Here is a 19,970-nt window from a genome sequence, read left to right on the forward strand (position 1 = left end):
AGACAAGAAACATGGCTGCTTTAGTGCTTATCATTCTACAAGAGCATGTGCTGGGTTTCAATGAGCAAGTTGCTATTTAATCACTTGCATAGTGCCTTACACCGGATTCCGTCTACCTATTGTCTGGTGAGTTGACTGGTGTGTTGTGTATGGTGTGCTAATATCTGCTCACTCTGGCAGTCTGTATCCAGCTAGGGTAGAAGTTTCCCTTTGCAGTGATAGGTGCCAACAAGATCTTAAGGTCAACAGATTCTGCTGCCCTCTTTGTCTAACGGTTGCTGTAATGTTTCTATAGTTTGTTCATCATGGCAGACAATTCAGCAGCAACTGGCACTGTTCATAGTTTAATAAACTAGAGCCTACACAGCTCAGGAATGTTCAACGCACAACCAAATGCCAGAACTCTTGCTTGTATTCCTTTTTAAATAATATTTATTATTATTATTAAATATGTATTAAATATTATTAAATATATACTTATATACTTAAACATATTCTTCTCCTTGTATTATTATTATTACAAATTGTTCATACATCAACCTGAAAATGCAGTAAAGAAACAGAGTCATATCAATTTATGAAAACATGTCATATATTCACTGTAAGTTCTCAACGAACAAAATTTGCATTATCTAGAACAACTCTGACCCTGAATTTAGTCTTCCGAATGTCTTTCGTATGCTATTCTAAAGTGACTATTCTATTTCCTACATAATAGGTGTCATTGTTGTACACCTGCTCTGGCACTGGAAAGGGAAATTTGCTTAGAGCTACCCTAAAAGTCTCGTAAAATGCAGCTAATGAAATGTTATGCTGCAATTGTTGTACATGGTCTCTGATAAACAAACAAACAAACAAACGAATAAATAAATAAATAAATAAATAAATAAATGTTTTGGGTGGTCTTTCCTAAAGAAAAAATACCACCCAAAAATAACGACTGCTGCGTTGATTTTTCAGCGTAATTCTCACTTTACTTTATCAGGAAAGTTGTTCAAAAATGCCACGAATTGTTTAGGATAGTATCCGTCGCTCTGTTGAACACTTACTTTTTGTCAGGCTGTTTGAATGAAAAAAAACCCGAGGCGCCTAAAAGTGCTCATTTAGAATGCGCTCCACATCTCCGTGCACCCCAGTGCGTATTTGCGTGAGCGCGCGCTACCTGCGGCATTCCGGCGGAGGTGAGCTTCGCTTTTGGCTCCTTTCTCCCCTCGCAGCAAGCGGGGGCGGGGCCATGAGATTGGGGCGCTAGTGCAGTGTTAAATACTGAGGCGCTCTGATCAAAGTAGCTCAGTCAGAGCAGAAGTACCAGTACAATACCATCTTCGCATTCTAAAAAAACCAGCGACATGGCAAACGCTTACCTGCAGGGAGTTGAGATCTCGGCTTCACAGTTCCTGGATATCTTTCATCATTATGACAATGATGGTAACTTACTAAATCGTTTAATTATGGATTAAAGATGGCCCTGAAGCCTAACGATGAGAGCGAAGTGCGATTTTTATCTATTGATCTGGGAATTATATTGTATGCATCTGCTTCTAAGTGTTGCTTCAGAACTTAAACCGTCATGAGTTGAGTTATTTTGACACCGATCACTGTATTTGAATAGTTGGGACTGTTTAGTGTAGAATACTGCTGTGCTCAACGTGTCTGGTGTCTCTAGATGTGACTGTTATATGCATTGGTATAGACTATACGTTTTTAAAAGACTTTATGCGAAAGTTGTGGTGACATTGTGACGGAATAGAAATTAATTTCGGTTAGTTCATTTCAGTTAGGCTAAGAATGTTTCGATAAGGCAACGAGCTATTTTATTTATTTGGAGATGCTGAAATGATTGTGCAAGTGAATTCGTTCCCTCCAGTGATTTTCTCGAGTTGTCATCGAGTTACATGACATTCGAAGAGCTTTTTAAATTACTTTTGCCTTCAACGTTTAGGGCTCACGAGCTAATTTGGAGGCACTTACTCTTTCAGGTAATGGATATATTGAAGGAAAGGAGTTGCAGAACTTTGTTAAAGAACTTCAGCAAGCCCGAAAACAAGCAGGACTAGTAAGTACAGATACTTGTTCTTTAATCTTTATAATTTTGGCAAAAGTTCAAGGTTTTTTGTTTGTTTGTTTTTTTACTGCGATGTGTGATATAGGCCTAATTTACCGATTACAAAATGCGTCATTTCTATAACGCATAGAAACGTGTCCTTCACCACTAAAACAACCCCTCTCTCAAGTTTGCCCTTGATATTAGACCACAGTGATTTTACCGGACGAATCTCTTACCTTCAATTGTTATCTCGTATTTACTCACTGAAGCACCGTGACGGTGGCACATGAACGAAATCTTCATTGTTACGGTAGTCCGATACTGACCTGATTGTTCTGCACGTTTCCTTGATGCGGTGGAGCTCCTTACGCGTGGCCATCCTCCGTAAGTCCCTGCAGTTGTTTCAGTGGTGGTAGGCTACGTTCTTCAATCAACAAGCAGAACTTGTCGGTTGAGGGAATTAACTATTGGACGGGAATATGCTTTATTAGAGCTAATGATTTTAATGTGTTTTCAAAGTTTAGTATTCATCGCCCCTGCTACGTAATTTAATGCTTATTGGATCATATTCCATACAGATAATGGTTTATCAATTGTCATTTAATATTTAACACATATTAATCCATTTAAGAAAAAACTAAAACCTATAGTTGAGTAATTATTGTTATTTATTATGGTTTTTTTATTGTTACAAATATTTAATTTGGTATATTTAGTCTGTATGGATTACAGAATACAGATGAATTATATTTTTACAGCAAGAATGTTTTGCAAAGTGTAAATATTTTTACATCCTAGACAGTGTTCTGAAGGTCATGGAACCCTAAAAGGAATTATTTATTAGAAAGTAGCCCACTGGACTATAAGGAAATAAACTAAAGATAAAACTGCATTTAAAAAATGTAAGTATTTCCTGATCGTGGAATTGTTTTGATTCCAATGTTTCAGAAAATATATATTTTATGTAGTGTTTGCTTCCGAGGACGTTTTTGAGTGACAATGTGTAAACACCAACAATATAATGAGCCAGTCCTTCTTTGAATAAAACAGAAAAAAGCTCAATGGCGTGCGTGTTGGAAGGCTAGGATCTAGGATCTGTGATATGTGACTGTTCTTATACAAATTTGCCTTTTCAGATTCATATTTTTAATTTGCTTTTGTTGCAGATAGTAGCATTAATAGCATACATTGGTATTGTTCGCTATTACTGCCTCTGTCCCTTTATCAGAAAGCATATTTACAGGATTTACTTCGTGAGCATTTCTGTAATTGAATACCAAAACCTTTACATTCCTAAGCTCTTCAGACCTTTTTCAGACCTTTTTTTCAGAATTTTTGGAAAGTTCTGTTGAAGAAAATTATAATTCTGTTTTTTTAAGAATTCTGACGTACAGTGCCCAGTTTGTGCCAAAATTAGTCAGAATTATTCATTCTATTTTATTTTGCAATGGGGAACTGAGATATAGAACACATTTTAGTCTACAGTGTTTGGCCACTACTGTCTATAAACAGTACTAACATGTCCCTATTTGACATGTAAATGTTTTTAAAGAAAAGTGATTTATCTACAACACCTTTTTACCTCATTGCAAGCAAGTCACATTTTGGTGGAAAGAATTAAAGTCTACGGGGAAGAGAGAAGTAAGTGATCTACATGTCTTTAGGCCAACGCTAATCGTTTTTAATTTGATTGCTGGCTGTTCTCATCCTGCCAAAAAACTGTTCAATATGTTTAAGCTATTCAACATGAATTGTGTCAGGAAAATTTAAGAGGCTTGTCCTATTGCATTGACACTGGCCTCATTATATTTATACTCTGTGTTGATCATAAACAGATTAACCACTGGAAGAGACCGGAGTTGCCAGTCACATTAGTATCCGAAGTACATTGCAGGAGGTTTACCATGATTGGAAGAAGACCAAGTTTCAGTCATTGGTTGGCAATTACCCTGCAGAGATAATTGCACAAGAGTGCGCACTTGACCGATTACCGAAAGGGAATTGACATTTTGTGGCTGCAATGTAAAATGAGTTTATGGAGATTTGGATGATGGTGGAATAATCTGGAAGCTCCACAGGGGTGCAAGCTCACAGGAAGTGTGTCATCGTTCACATCTCAGTAGGGCCGGTGAGATTTGAAAGTACTGGCATTTTCTGCAGACTGTTATGGACATGAATGGATGTCAGACCAAGGAGGTGAAAGAATGGCAATGTTTATGGCACCAAGTTGGATTTTTCCAAAAGGACCAGCCTATTCACAGTGGCTCTCCAATTCAAACTTGACCAGGGGATTGGTTAGCAGCAGGGTCTGCCACTTTCCCTTACAACTGCCGATGGACAACAGGACTAGTGATATTAGGGCGATTCTCAATTTACACCAAATGAAACTTGTCTCTCTAGATCAGCGGTTAGCTTACAGTTTAGAATGAATGCATTTGATGTTTGCTCATCCTAGCCTGGTAGGCATGGGTTGTGACATTAGAATACCCTTTTTTTCTCTCAGTAAAATGGCAGTATTCACTCAGAAGGGAGCAGGCATGCAAATTAGTAAAAGCATTTTTTCTAGGGGAAACGAGAGTTAAGAAAAACAAGAGTTATTATTTCATCAATCCAATCACCAAAAGGCCTTTCAAAACTGACACAGCAGAACAAAAAGTTCAGGGTGATAGTTTTAGAAGTTCAAATATTTTTAACTTCAGTAGTTGTTGTGGCTAGCGGCAAGCTCAGAATCACAGGATACTGCCCTCACTTAATTGAAAATGATTATTTCCAGCTAGAGTACAGTGGAGATGCTGTGTTTGGTGTAAATCGTGGGCAAAGGTTCACAAACCCTGCAATGGGTGGGGCAACAGTGCATTCTCAGTCACTGACTCTGAACCAATCAAAAGGCCTCCCTCTGTGAAAAAAAAAAGCCATGCCTGGTTTAAAGTAGTCAGCCACTGATAACAGATGGTTTGTGAAGGTCTCAAACTCCCATCACTATTAAGGCATTGTGTGTCCCTTTCTGTCACGCAGGAAAAAAGAAAAATTCCTGCATTTCACATAGATAATCTGATCCATTTACTGATTGCATCCTGTTTGTCTTGTATGCAGTGAAATGACTTCATATTTTGATTGTCAATTATTCTGGAAGAATGGAATAATGTTAGGCCATCATGTTTTTTGGTAGCTGAGCCCTATGCAAAATTACAGTTAGGTTTGGTTGTTGAGCTGAATTAGGTGACAATATCATAGCAAATGTCAATGTGAATTGAAATCTCCCCCTTCCAAGTTATTGACCACTGGGTTAGAGAAGGCAATCTTATGTAGAATCGTCATACCCATCTATGAGTGTGTTGTGTCACTGTGTGTTCAATCTGGAATGTTTCTGAGGCCATTTTGTTCTCCTGCTGTGGGTCATATTCAATCACTACAAGAAAGATTTCACTATAAACCATGGAAAATGAAATACTTCACTGCAATTATATTTTGTGAAATATGTTTAAATTGGTGTGAAGTTTTTCTGTTGGAATGTATCACCTGAGTAATTTGAACTGACAAGCACTTGGGCCAATCTTATATTCTGTCAAACCAGGTTTTTTCTCATGTACCAATATAGAAATGTATAATAGAAGGACAAAAAGTCTGAAAATTCAAATAAATAATGCACACACAAAAATGCACTTTAATCATTTTATACGTCACATCATATGCATGAGCAAACTAATCATGAACATTTAGATTGAAGGTTTGAGGCTTTGAATATTATTTTGATAATACTTGTATATTGGAATATGTAGATGCTGTGCTGAACATCTTGCTCCATCTTGCTCTTGTAGTTTTCATGGACAGTAATAGCAACACTAACCCTGACCTGTCCAATTACTGACTCGGTTGAGCATTTATTTGCAAATAATACACACTATTTTCCAAGATTATTTCCCTTTGTGTTTGCTTAGTTATTGCACATTTTCCATATACAGACGAGGATGTTTATTGTACAAACAATTATGTGTTGCTGAAAGGTACAACCAAAGTGCCTCACTGGAAATTTGATTACAGCCTTCTGAATATGATACAGGTTGATTTCATTAATCCAGTAGGGCAAAGTTCAAGCTTTGGTTTAGTACTTTAGTCAATAGTTCAGTATACAATATGTCAGAGATCTTATGTTGTTCAGAATGCACAAACTAAATGGTTGATTTCACTCATGCTTGTATGTGAAGTTGGGCCAGCACTGATTCAGGGACATTAATTTGAAATTTACGCATCATTTTACAAGTGATTCATTTTTGATGCACAAATAATGGTGCAGGAATAATAATGACTAAAAAGGCAACCATTGAGCCACAAACAAGATTGCTTGACCAGCAAATGGACCAGTTCAATATTTATTGGAACAACATACTGTCTCAATTCACAGAACTGGACCATTTTGAATGAATGATTAAAAGGTCATTCATACACAAAAATAGCTTACATAAATTATTGTCGAAAACAAATTGCAGGGGGCAGGTCCAATCTCATCTGTGTCAGTAAACAGCTGTAGCGTTCTTGCAAGCCTGTAATGATGAATAATTTCCGTCTGTTGACCCACAGAGGGATGCCCTTGTATGGGATATTCTCAAACCACCAGTTTTCAGGTTGTCTTAAAACATCCGTGCTTACTGCAAGTGGTACCTTGCCATCATATTTGTAAATTAGACATGGACTGTGTTGAGTTATGTTTACATAAAAATGTGTCCGTTTGGCACTGAAATGTACCGTATGTAGAGAACCCCATTTAGACATACACAACCCAGACAGCACACTGTGTTGCTATACTTCCCTTGCAGTGCAGTAGCATGTGCTTTCCATGATCTGTGGTGCTTTTGTATGTAAAGTTTTTCTTGTAAATTTGATGATTTAACAGCCGCAGAAGCATTACAGTCCTTTGTAGATTTCTCTCAATGTGGAGTGTCTAGAAGATTTTCCCTTTATATTTGAAAATTAAGGAATCAAACAGCGCTGTTTTTAAAGCCATTCATTTTTTAGTCGTTTTAATTTGTGCTTTGGGCCAGGGGCCTTTTGGGACGTAAATCTTCATCATAAACACAGATCTCTGATTGAAACAGGTTATTCTCATGGATTTGCATGTATTTCATCCCATCTGTCTTACCCTTGATGGTAATTGGCAAAGTTTTACAGTCCCTCCTGTTGAAAAGTTACCCCATACCATGAAGCTGCCACCACCATGCTTGATGGTAGGAATGGGTGATGGGCTGTATTTGCTTGGTATCAAAATAGCACTTTGCTTTCCGACCAAAGAGCTCAACTTTAGTCACATCAGAGCATAAAATATTCTTAGAGAAGGTCTCAGGGTCATGCTACAGGCATAACTAGTTACTTTGCTAAAGCATACAAACCTGTGACGTGTTGAAGAGATTGTTGATCTCTGGAGAGTTTCTCCAAAATCAGCTGAGATGTGTAACTCTATTAGAATTGTAGCAGGCCTCTTGGTCACTACTCTGTCAATTGCCCTTTTCATCTATTGCTCAGTTTTGTAGGACAGTCTGATCTTGAGAGTGTTGGGGGTTGTGCCATATTTTTTTCATTTTGATGATAAAATATTAATCAGGAAAATAATCATGCTTTTTATAACCTTCCATGGGCAGTTCTTTGGTCTCCATGACAGTGTGACTGATCATTGTAACTGTTTCAGTTGTGAGATCTCACAAAATCAGTGATATTTATTCTACAACACGCAATTGAAGAGTTGCATCTGAAATCAACATATGTGGACCTAGTTAATACATTTAATGTGATCTCTCAACGAGATGGAATATATCTGGCTCGATTTAGGCTGTGAATACTAAGGAGGAGAATACTAATGAATCAAGTAATTTAAATATTTAATTTGATATTATAGAGAGCAACTTATATAAGGGTAGAAAAAAACAATTTAAATATGATTTGATTTTGCAAAGGCACAATGAGAAATAATCAGTGGGGGGTGAAAACTTAAGGCATTGTAATAGGATACTGACCCAGTTTTTCAAACCTGTCCAGGACTTTGACAGAGGCAGGTTGTATGTTGCAATTTTATATGCTGTTTAAACAGAACTGAAAGAAGGTTCACAGACACAAGCAAACCACCCACAACATTCTGTTCTGTGAAGCACTTCACCACTTTTTAAACCCCCTGGAACAGGAGTACTTCACTGGACATTATAGTGTGGGGGTTTCCCAGCTTGTCTTGTATGGACCATGCCTTCCAGCTAATGTGGATCTGATAGACGAACCAGTCAACCAGATGTCCCTGGCACAGAGCTACTGTAAAACAGCATTACATCATCGCATTACATCACTGATGTTCTGATCAGATGGTAGTCAGGTACTCTGGGTAGACACTGAATGCCCTCAGGAGTAAATGTGAGCAATAGTATTGAGTGATCTAGCCCAAAACTATATTGAAACTGTATGCACCCTTTAGAAATAACATTATTTTGGAAGGACATGTTTTCAAAGTTCTCTGGAGAGAAAAAAATGTGTAGATAACTTCATATAATTAATTTCATGTTAATATTGAACTGACACTGAAAATTATTAAGCTGTGAAAACAAATGAAGTAATATTTGAAAATTAACCCCTGCAAAATATGTAAGTTTGGTCAGTACATATGACATGTATTAATAAAGGGCCACCAAATCAACCAAACACTCCCTCAGATAACTGCATGTTGTGCTTTATGAACCCGACGATCTGATGCTGGTATTGGGAGACATGTGCAGTGGTGTTTTTTCATTGCGTGGTGATAACAGTGGGTTCTACCATGTGCTTCATTTTTCAAGCAACTTTCAGTTGACGGCTTGGAACACGGAGGCTCACTTTTGTTGACTCTTTGCAGGAGCTGACAGAGCAAATGAAGGCCTTCGTGCAGGAATACGAGCAAAATGCAGATGGCAAGATCGGAATTGTGGAGGTGAGAGTCATTTATCTATTTTAAATTGAAGAACAATATTATGCAAATATTTTTATTTTTATGAATGTAGAGTCTGTACATGATTAGTCAAATGGAACCAAGGAGTCCAGTCTTATCTGTGAAGGGCCTGTGTGGATGCTGGCTTGTTTTCCATCCCAGTATGAAAACACCTGGTTTAAAATAATGGACTTGATTGAAGACTATGGATAGTTGATTTGTACAATCAGGTGTTTTAGTGTTTTGCTAGAACAAAAGCTTGCACCCATACCAATCCTGCTGAGATAAGTTTGGACAACCGTGCTCTGCAGCAGGAACATTTGTGAAGTATTTTAACCGATTAGCATCTCAATCAGGTGATGCAGAATCTAGTTAATTTATTGCCGATGTCTTCTGGACTATGAAGGAAGGATTATTCTCACCTCAAGTGTCTGCTTTCACTGAGTTAACTGACTGTATCGCTGAAGAGACTGAGGGAATTCTTCCTCACTAAAGGGTCAGAGATGTTAAGCTTTTTACTGTCAATTCTGTGATAAATCTATCCTCCAGCTTGGCTGATAAATAAGGTTAGGGACCCAGAATGCAGGACCGCGTGTGAGAATTGATGGGCTCGGAAGAGATAGCACACAAGGCATAGATAAAGAAAACCAGTTGACCTTCCGGGGTAAATGAAATAAACTTGACTTCTCACCTGTCAGTCACACTTGGACACTGGTGCTGAGGGTGGGGCTATTCCTAGATATCATTGCTATCTATGCATTTTTGACAAATACGCTGAGATGAATAAATTCTGAGTGGTTCTGATTTAATACTACTGCCATTGAGTTAGTTTGGGCATGTTCATTTTAAATTATTTCGCAATTACTTTTTGATTCCTTGGTCAAGAATAATTTCCAATCGATTTTTTTTTGTCTTGTTAGATGATGAATGAAAGCAAACAGACAAACAACCAAACAGGCAGTTATGACAAATATACTAACAGTAAAAAGCTAATAAAAAACAATTTAAAAAAAACAAAAGAAGAGTAAAATGAAACAGGAATAAGAGAAACAGTTAATTCATACATTTTTACTTTCATACATGCATATAATCTTTTTTGCTATTTGTTTTGTCTTTTGTTAAAGTCAAAAGATAGGGAAGTCCTGATTTCATATTCAATATTTATATATGATGGTTTATCCGGTTTAAACTGGTTTTGAGTAATTAGCTTCATAGCTGCCATTGTCAGTATTGTAGTTGAGTATAGAGTTTATTCCTAGAGGTGGAATCCCTTCGATAAACATTCTGGGTTCTAAATCCCCTCTTATATTGAAGATTCAGGATATATTACTGCCAACATCCTCCCAGAAGTCATTTAATCCTGTGCCTAAGCAGAGTATATGGGAGTGGTTTGCATCGCCACCTGACAGATTGTAAGTATTAGCCTGAGTTTGTGGTGTTATTGCACAGGTCTTCCAAGGAAACTCCCTACAGTACTTACAGATGGTACTGTAGTTTAATGGCCACCAGCACCTGCCCCTTACAATTCCTCAGCTTCAATCCTGCTGTGCTATAAAGGGTAGTGTTTTTAAGGCCATTCCTAGCATTTGTCCTTTCAACTGATCACCATTTTGCTCGGGATTTGTCATTGATCCATGACATTAAAGTACTATCTTGTGCAGCATTGATATACTTTAGTAGGTTTTGGAGGGGAGTGTTAATCCACCATTTTCTCTATACAGTATGTAATGGTTTAACGTAGATGAAGCTATAGGGAGGAGCAATGCTTGGAAAAGTAATCAATGTAGACCGCTCATTTTTCTTGTGTCAATCCTATATTGAGGCTGGTATTGTTCTCCATCTGCTCAAATCTTCATAAAGTTTATTTTCTAGTGTTGGATAATTGCACTTGTATAATTGTATAATTCAAATGGTCCCATTCCAGGGTGTATCTGTTTAAAATCTTCTATATGTGGATTTCCAAGTATAATTGTTTTACATTTTCTCTCATTTAGTTTGTACTCTGAAAAGATACTTTACTGTGCTATTGTTTCATATGAAGCTGGTAATGATTCTTCAATAGAAGATACACCATGAAATCATCTGAATAGCTAGTGTGTGTTATTTATTTCTATTTTTGGCCTATAGCCACTCCCTTAAAGTTTTCCTGTTGATTTATGGCTTCTGCCAAGGGTATCCTTGCCTAGTTCCCTGTGCTTCACCTGTGAGTTTGGGGTTTCATACATGAAACTGATGAAAATATGAATTCTCCAAATGCTTCAAAAATGTTTGGCAAGAGTACCATTTTAATGGCTTTTTCTGTGTGCATTGTTAATAAATTTGTATTTCTCATAGTACTTCAGTGGTCTGTAATATGCAAGGTGCATCTAATGTTGTCTGATCATAACTTTAGCTAAAGATCCATGTTGGTCAACATTAATTGTCTGGGGAAATTATGTTTAGTCTAATTGCTATATTGGCAAATAATATTTTCTGATCAGCATTTGAAAGTGAAACGATGTACGATGAACAGACTGTTGCATCTTTGCCCTGTTTAGGAATGACTGTAAATAAGGAAGAATTTCAAGTTGGTGCCCAAGTTCCATGTATGAAATTTTTATTTGCTGTACAGTTTCTTCAGTTATTGGAAGGAAATGATTTTGCTATTGTGGGCAAAAAAGATTTCTGAGATAAACTTTCCATTTTGAAATGCCTGTATATTCTCTGACTGGTTTATACAGTTACATATGTGTTACCAATTAATCAAATTTAGCATTATTTCAGTTCAGTGGTTATTTCTACCTTTTTATGTTCTTACTCATGAACATGATATTATTTACCCTCTCAATTCTACCTGTACTCCTTCCCATAAGATGATTGAGTCAATCTCATGTGTCATTAATTCTTAAATATTCATTGATGCTTTCTCTCATTTTTAATGTGTATGTCTCATTCTTCCAGTTCATCATCAGGTTGGCCTCTGGTTACTCACTTTGAAAAAGGCGGTGTAATTACAAAAACGTGGACCTGAAAAAACTCATCAATCTGTTCCGGTTTCATTTTGATGTATCAAACCCTTATTGGATACAGGGCTATCACATGATTGTACAATCATATACTACGGCACATTGTTCTTTCGTATGTGTATTTAGAAGTTACTGGTTCGTTAGTTAATTTACAAGCCTTGTATGTAGCTTTCCTAGCTGTGAAAGTAGCTAACAAGGCTTTGTAGTTACTAACTTACCAGATGATAGGCACGTTAAATTCTGTTCAATTCATAAAGCAGAAATGTCACAATTTGTAGCTAAATGAAGTTCACACTACCATGTCAGAATTGGCAAAGATCCGGCCTGGAATCACTGTCTATCTGGGTAGCTTGATAGCTAAGTGAGTAGCTATTGAATTGTTTGCTTGCTTCAGCTAACTACTTAGCTTGCAGTGCTTTAACCAGCAGGCTAATAATGGGTAGTACTGTCCAACGCAGATCTTACGTGAATAAGCACATAGTTACACATGCTTAGCCTTGTATCCAGTAAAATGGTCGATATGTCCTAATGACCCCTGAACCCAGAAACAGATTGATGCTGGTTTTGCAGGCTTTTGCAGGTCCACCGTTTTTGTAATTACACTGGTGTTTGCATTCACCAGGGCTCTTCAGACTTGTGCTCTATTTCGTGGATAGCAGTTACTTTGTTTTGACTTTGTGTATTTGACATTATTTTGTTCGATTCTGATTCTTGTCTAGCCGTTCTGGTTCGTTCCTCAATTGGATTTCTTGTTTGACCATTAACTCTTTCTATTTAGTTCTGATTCTCGCCGAGCTGTTATGGTTTGTTTGTTGATTGGATTTTGTATTTGACAATTGGCTCATTGTTTTGACCTTGACTCCCATTCTGCCCCTCTGCTTGCCGTACAGTTAGTTCCCAGCGTTCCTAGCTGAATTACAGATCCTTTCATCAGGACACTATATTGTTATTTTTATTTTTTTCTGAAGGTAACTTTGGGTGGAATTTTAAATCTCCATTGGGTATGCTATTCAGATGCTTGGTCTCAGCCTGCAGATTAATTGTCCCGAAGCACAGCGTTCATAGCCAGCCCATGCCCACCAAGCCTTCAAAGACTAGCCAGGTTTTAGTTAGTTTTGGATAAGCTGATAAGGACCAGAGTTACTCGTCAGTCTGAAGTATCATTTCCCTTACCCATTCCCTACTCATTTCCATTATCCTAACTTCCTGTTACGGTCTAGACTGGTTTATAACCGGATTGGGGGAACATCTTCAAAAATGGCTAAATTTGATTTAGATGGGTTTGCTATCTTTCGTGCTGTGAAACGGTTTGACTGTTGCCAAAAGGATGATCTGTTACTCATAGCAGACTTCTTTAGTGTGCCTAGGAATAAAACTAAACAGGAAATAAAGACTTGAAGTAGGAAGTTGCTCATTCTCCAAAGAGATATAATTTTATCGAAATTGACTTCAACTGCAATAATCCCAATTGTGCATCTTTTTTCTCTAATGTTTCTGAACTTTTAGATGTAATATTTGTGTAAAAACCAATGGCTCAAATTACAGTTGCATTCTGAAAATAAAAAAGTTGCTGTATATATATATATATATATATATATATAATATATATATATATATAATTTGCTCCTTCCTCACAGATGAATTCTTCAACGCTAAGTGTGAATGTATTTTTAATTATTATATTTTGATGTCAAGTAGGTTGTATACTTTCCTGTGTAGTGTTGTCATTGTGATTGTGTGTTGCTGTCAGAATTAGTGGTAATGTTTGATTTTTTTTCCTTAATTTTCATTTCACTTGCTACTTGAATTATTACAAATATATGATAATTAATATATATATTAATCCGTTGTTTGGTGCTAATTGTCACATGAATGACTTTTGTCTCATGAATGACAGTGTTCTGCGATGTCCAGGGTGTATTCCTGCCTCTCGCCCAATGCACACTGGGATAGGCTCCAGAACCCCCTGTGACCCTGACTAGGATACAGCGAGTATAGATAATAGATGGGATGGATGACAGTGTTGACGTTAGATAATGTATTAGCGTCTCTGAAATGGTCATTGACATTATTTGCAATACATTGATGACCACAAGGAATAGAATGCGTCTTGTGGTCCTTCTTCTTCACTTTGGGAGTGCAAATCACAGGTATTATTGATTATATGTTGATATGATATGATTTCTGTCCTCTTTGTTTCTGTCACGTGGCTCATGGGGATTCAAACCTCCAAGCACCCTGATTGGCACTGGAATGGAAATCACACGATTGGGTGGCTAATTGTGAGGCGTATAAAACAATGAGTTAACCTATAATAGTATTATCTATATACACAAATATTTTGTGTAATTACACAAACACATATTTAAGGTGCTAATATATCAAACAATAGGTAAGGTCATATTTGTCTTATCACTTCCATGATTATGTTCCTTCGCATTAAGCCACAGAACCACTGCTGTGTTCCAGCCATTCAACTAACTCCATAGCATAACTGTATCACAAAATTAACATAATTTTAATAGTATAATTCCTCAACTGCTATATCTAGAAATGATTCACATCATCTAACACTAACAGACATTCTGATCTTGTCAATGCAGCCTGATAATTTGAATTGATGAAATTCTTTATTTTCTTTTTTGCCATAGCTTGTACAGATATTACCCACAGAAGAAAACTTCTTGTTATATTTCCGGCAACAGCTGAAGTCCTGTGCTGAGTTCATGCAGGTATTATTATTTATTTTGATTATTATATTTATTTTTATTGAATAAACCATAATTAGTCTGCAGCATTTAAACCAGACTAAACCCCTCACCTTCCTATGTATAGTGCAGATACAGTGATCTATAGAAAAATATTCTATAAAAAATGTTTATAGGTTCCTTTTTAACTTAAAGCTGTTCTTTTTAACTTAGTGTTAATCTACGGCAAGATTTGAAGAGTTCAGGAACTCTAGGTTTAAGCTTGTAATATGTTGTGGTGGGTTGATATTACGCTTAACAAATGTGATTGAACAAATGATTGCTTTGCTGTAGAGCTTAACAATGTTGTGTTTGCAAAGCAATGGATGTAATGAAAGCTGTTTAACAGACTGAGATCTGTGTAGTTGCCCCCCCATAATGAGTCACATGGAATGGCCGTTGTTCTCTCACAGGCCTGGCGCAATTATGACGCAGATCACAGCGGCTACATCGAAGCTGATGAACTCAAGGTGAGAAACCATGGAGACAAACCCCAACTCTGGGACAAGTTGTGTATCTCCCGTCTTTTCATCATCTGTTTCGGTAATAGCAATGGACCCCTGGGCCTTATTCTATCCTGGCCCACAAGTACTATTACTGTAATTCCATTATGAAAGAGGTTGGTGATTAAAATGTATGTAATGGATATTGCAGGCCTTTATGTGGAACTGTAATGGAGCAGCCCGACTGTATTCATATTGTGTTAAAGTGGCACTCATGGGTATATTACCCATTCCAGCAGCGGTTGTAAGGAAGTGAAATAATTAAACTGGAGCCCAGAGTGAGCGGGGCATCAAGATGCAAGATGCGTGCCTGAAGGTCCAAGGTCCATCCAGGCCATTTCATCACAGTGCTTGGGCTTTCATTTGTTCTGGGTGCATTGTGTTTACACTCATTACAACCCAATTTATTTCAAATGAAGTTAGAGAACACAGACAGACATCTGAGATGGCAGTGTGCTCTTACACAGCATATAGCTAGTGTGGGGGATGGGGAGCAGTGCGGCAGACTGGCGCATCCTGGCATGAAAAAAAGACAACAACAGAAATTTAGAAAGACTGGTACTCTTTTTTCTATTTGCAGTCCCTGAACAGCTGTCAGATTTTCAGTGGGTGACTTGATAATGAAGGTAATATGTCAGCGAGACGTTGTGCAGTGTGGTTTAATGGGGACGGGGAGAGTGCCTGAATTTTCTGCAGTCGGCGGAATGTCCTGCAGCCCCGCCCGACCTGCGGAGGGGCCGGAACGTGGGGCTTTCACCTCTAATCACAAGATATGCAGAGCAGTTCAGTACTGCAGGCGTTGGTGATGGTGCTGTTGTTATCTCTGCGGTGATGTTGACAGGACGTTCAATTTGAGCCCAAAGCTTGTGGTCGTCTTCGTATTTTCCCCTCATGTTATATGACAGTGACGGTGCTGTTGCTTGTTAGTCTATCAATATGGTTAGGAGTGGCAGAGAGGGATACCTTATGGAGGCTGGAGGGTCATATATTTAGAATGTTATTTGATGGCTGCAGGGTAAAGAGCTTATGTAAGGGCCATTTCCAAGCACTGTTTTAAGTCTTTTTTGAGTCTCTTTTAAGACTCTTCTGCATACTTACTTACAGAAGTTTCTAATGACCTGCTTGCTTTTGGCGAGTATCGGGTATTTTAGGTTTTCATGGTCTAAAATAACAAAAAAAAACGTGTTTGAAGTAACTCCAAAGCAGGTGGCCTATAGAAGTGGTTGCAATGGATTATTGCCCTAAGTATGCATATTACTGGTTTGAGCCTGTATGTGCGCTTGAAAACAAAGCACTAATCTCTGTCTGTGCCTCTGTGATTTCAGAACTTTTTGAAAGATCTACTCCGGAAGGCTGGGAAACAATACGATGACAAGAAATTAGATGAATATACGTGCACAACAGTAAGAGTCACTCTGCTTTCTCTCGGACTGAGCAGGTCAGGCTGAATGACACAAAGAGGTGGACTTCAAACGCAAATAAATAATCACAGAGTATATTACATCAGTTATATCATGTTTGTGTGGTGTGTTTTATTTACATTTATTTATTCGCATATCGTTGCACAAGACAGACATTTACCATGAGGTGAACCTGCAGGAGGTGCCCAAAAAACATTGAGGCTTTATTGGGTCTATTACATTAAAGTAGTGCATTTATAAATAAGATGATGAGTTAAACATGACGGACGGTAGACGGTCCCTCTGCAATGCATGTTCTGTGTAACACTGAAGTGCCTTCTGCCATCAGGCTATGAACAGGCAGCCAGCCCCAGATTATATACTGCATTAGAACTCATCTATTTTCCTGATGTGCTATTTTGTTGCTGTGTTGTTTGTGGTATAAATCACATGTGATTTTTATTCCAGCTCAAAATGTTTGACTCCAACAACGATGGCAAGCTCTGCTTGGCAGAAATGGCAAGGTTGGCTAATTGTTTGGTGGCATTCTCTGTGCATAAATCATCACCAGATGTTTGTGGTGCCAGACTGTATTGTGGCATAAAAAAACCTTGCTTTCTGTGTATTTTTAACAGGCTGCTACCTGACCAGGAGAACTTTTTGCTCAGGTTCCAGGTACAAAGAGTGTTTTGAATCTGAAAATGGAAAATTCTGCATAAAATGACCTTGGCCCAGCAATTTCACAGAGAGTATGTGTCTTCTTTCTTTTAAGGGGGTGAAAATGACAAAAAAAGAGTTCAACAAGATTTTTGAGCTTTATGACCAGGTATGTTTTTTAAAGATAATAACCATGTCAGCAATAATGGAATCCCAGTTCAAGTTTTAATGTGCTGCAAATGACTGGTTGTCTAACTTGAATGTTGTGTAGATTTTATCAATAATAATTTTCCTATTGATGCCAGTGATCATCTAGACAGCAATTCAAAGGGGGGAGGGGTAGATAAAGCCGATCGGGGCTTTCCCTCTGCTCCAAACTAAAGCAGACAGCTCTATCTGTATGCAGAGACAGAGGCAGAGTCTGGCGGCTAAGCCCGCACCGCAGCAGGCAGTTGGCATAGGCCCTCTGCAGTGCACTGCCGCATCCCTGGATCGGCGGGGATGACACGCCGCCTGACACGTGCTGATTGGCAGGTTCGGATTGCATAAGCAGTCAGACCGCTTGGGGCCGTGTAATAGCTGAACACCCCAGAGAGGTGACTGGTGAAGGAAATGGCGGTACATTCGTTTAAAGGGGGGCTTTAAGCAGCGGGGGGGCTTCCACTGGTCATGTTTAGCAGGCATCAGATTGCAAATTAACGGCAGATGTTGAGCACCCCTGCTGGTGTCGACAGTGTGGGGCTTGGAGGGGGAAAATAATCTGGTCCTGTGGTTTCGATGAGAGCACCTGTGACTTTCGGGGGCAGTGCTAAAGCCTCCATCACCTTGCGCTGTCAAAACAAAAGACTTTGGCATTCTGGAGGGAGTGACCCTGTCGATCTCTCCGTGTTTTCAGGACGGAAATGGGTACATGGATGAGAACGAACTGGATGCCCTACTCAAAGACCTGTGCGAGAAAAACAATAAGGTAACTCGCAAAAATGTATAGTGCACAGCAGCCACAACTCCTAATTTAGCCTTTCAGATAACAAAAAGAGTTTAAGTACCTTGCGGAGGATGAAACCATGCTCAGAAATCTTGAAAAACTGTAAACATTTTCTTGCAAAATATGTAAAAACATATGGTAAATAAAACACAAACATAAAGCTTAATTTAATAAGGCTATGATGTGAATGTACAATTGCTGAATTTTAAAATAAAAAGCAGTATATAAACTATATGTAACTATATAATCATGATGTTTTTCCTCCCTTCCAACCTCACCAGACACAAAATTACTTTGTCTTTAGACTAAAAAAAACTAACTCTGCAATTGGCTGTAAGATCTTAGAATCAAATAGAATTACCCAAAGTGGTTTCAGCTTGTGCTACAGCAATAAGCATATGACAGCAGTTTCTAAAGAAACTTCCTTGTCCCTGACAGGTGTTAGACCCCAGCAAGATCCCAACCTACAAGAACGCCATTATGGCCCTGTCTGACGGCGGGAAGCTGTACAGGACTGAGCTGGCGCTGGTCCTATGTGCCGATGATGATTGAGAAACCCCCCCATACCATCCCCTCTCCCCAAACTCCCACCCTCATCCATACGCCCCTCCCACCCCACTGACTCGTGACGTGTGTAAAGGTAGCTAGAGACTCTAAGGGTAGTAGGACGTATTTTCATTTATTTATTTTTTAAACCTGTAAATTTGATCGGCGGCATGTAGGTATATATATGAGGCTGGTGGCACATACTTTTCAACCTGTTGTTTCTATACTGTTTGTAATGTACAGCTTTTGTAATGACAAGATTGATACAATAAAAAACAGACCCAAGCCTTGACCTCTATATATTCTGTGATGCAGTATCACAACTTCTCTCCGCATTAATTGAAAGCTATACACATTGAGTAACAGATCACCTCGTCATATTTTTGAGTTATATAATATCCACACCAGAATGAAAAATAAAAATCTACCTGATGATATTGTAGCCAAAGCAATAATGTGTTACTAGCAGCTGATGGAATGTAATATGTGAGTAATGAATTGAAGGATTAGTTGAGGGTTTATGTATTTAAATTATATAGCTGTCATTTACTCTTGCAGTGCATGTTTGTTGCTGAAGGCAAGCCTTCTACCAAGGCATTACTGAAGTTGTAAGCACATAGCCTAGTATATCTCCCAGATTTATTATCCCTGATTATATATATGACGATAAATGTCCAGTGTAATAGCAACAATTTTGCACTGTAAGGAATGATGTGCAACTCTATGCTGAATACCAGACTCACTGTGTAACCTGTAATTAAACATTATTCAAATACTACCTAAAAACCTCTGGCTTTGTGTTGTGGTGTGTTGTCCTTCTAATCCACCCCTCCAAACATGTCAGATTAAATTTTCCCTCTAAACAACCATTATCTGTGTGCAATGTTTTAAATATTTGAATGTAAATTCCTCTGTACATGTAAATGGACAAGTTCTCACTGAAACCTCAGCTCTGAATGTGCAGAGGTAACCATGACAATAGTAATACTGTAGAAACACGTACTCAGCGTAATCAACTCAAAATGATATATAATGTATGTATATGCGTACCATTCTAGCATTCAGTCCCCACAAGATTTTATTCATATTTTGTGTAGTTTTAACTTAACACCATTGGATGGCTTCATATTCCTTGCTCGCCAT

At 38.2% G+C, this 19,970-nt stretch overlaps 1 protein-coding gene across 1 annotated transcript; it reads left to right on the forward strand.

The window, feature by feature from the left end:
* Positions 1 to 1,278: 1,278 nt before the first annotated feature.
* On the forward strand, positions 1,279 to 19,693 carry calb1 (calbindin 1). The gene is made up of 11 exons (XM_064339061.1): positions 1,279 to 1,428; positions 1,980 to 2,056; positions 8,913 to 8,987; positions 14,641 to 14,721; positions 15,150 to 15,206; positions 16,565 to 16,642; positions 17,108 to 17,163; positions 17,275 to 17,314; positions 17,412 to 17,465; positions 18,192 to 18,263; positions 18,720 to 19,693. The coding sequence occupies exons 1-11, from the start codon at positions 1,350 to 1,352 to the stop codon at positions 18,831 to 18,833; spliced, it is 783 nt and encodes a 260-aa protein (XP_064195131.1). The 5' UTR covers positions 1,279 to 1,349; the 3' UTR covers positions 18,834 to 19,693.
* The last annotated feature ends 277 nt before the right edge of the window (positions 19,694 to 19,970 follow it).

Source organism: Anguilla rostrata, chromosome 1 (assembly GCF_018555375.3).
Source record: "Anguilla rostrata isolate EN2019 chromosome 1, ASM1855537v3, whole genome shotgun sequence".
Taxonomy (NCBI): Eukaryota; Metazoa; Chordata; class Actinopteri; order Anguilliformes; family Anguillidae; genus Anguilla; species Anguilla rostrata.

Coding starts and splice junctions, on each gene's coding strand:
- calb1 (XM_064339061.1), top strand. CDS start 1,350: ATGGCAAACGCTTACCTGCAGGGAGTTGAGATCTCGGCTTCACAGTTC. Junction 1,429..1,979: donor TCATCATTATGACAATGATG/GTAACTTACTAA, acceptor TTACTCTTTCAG/GTAATGGATATATTGAAGGA. Junction 2,057..8,912: donor CCCGAAAACAAGCAGGACTA/GTAAGTACAGAT, acceptor GACTCTTTGCAG/GAGCTGACAGAGCAAATGAA.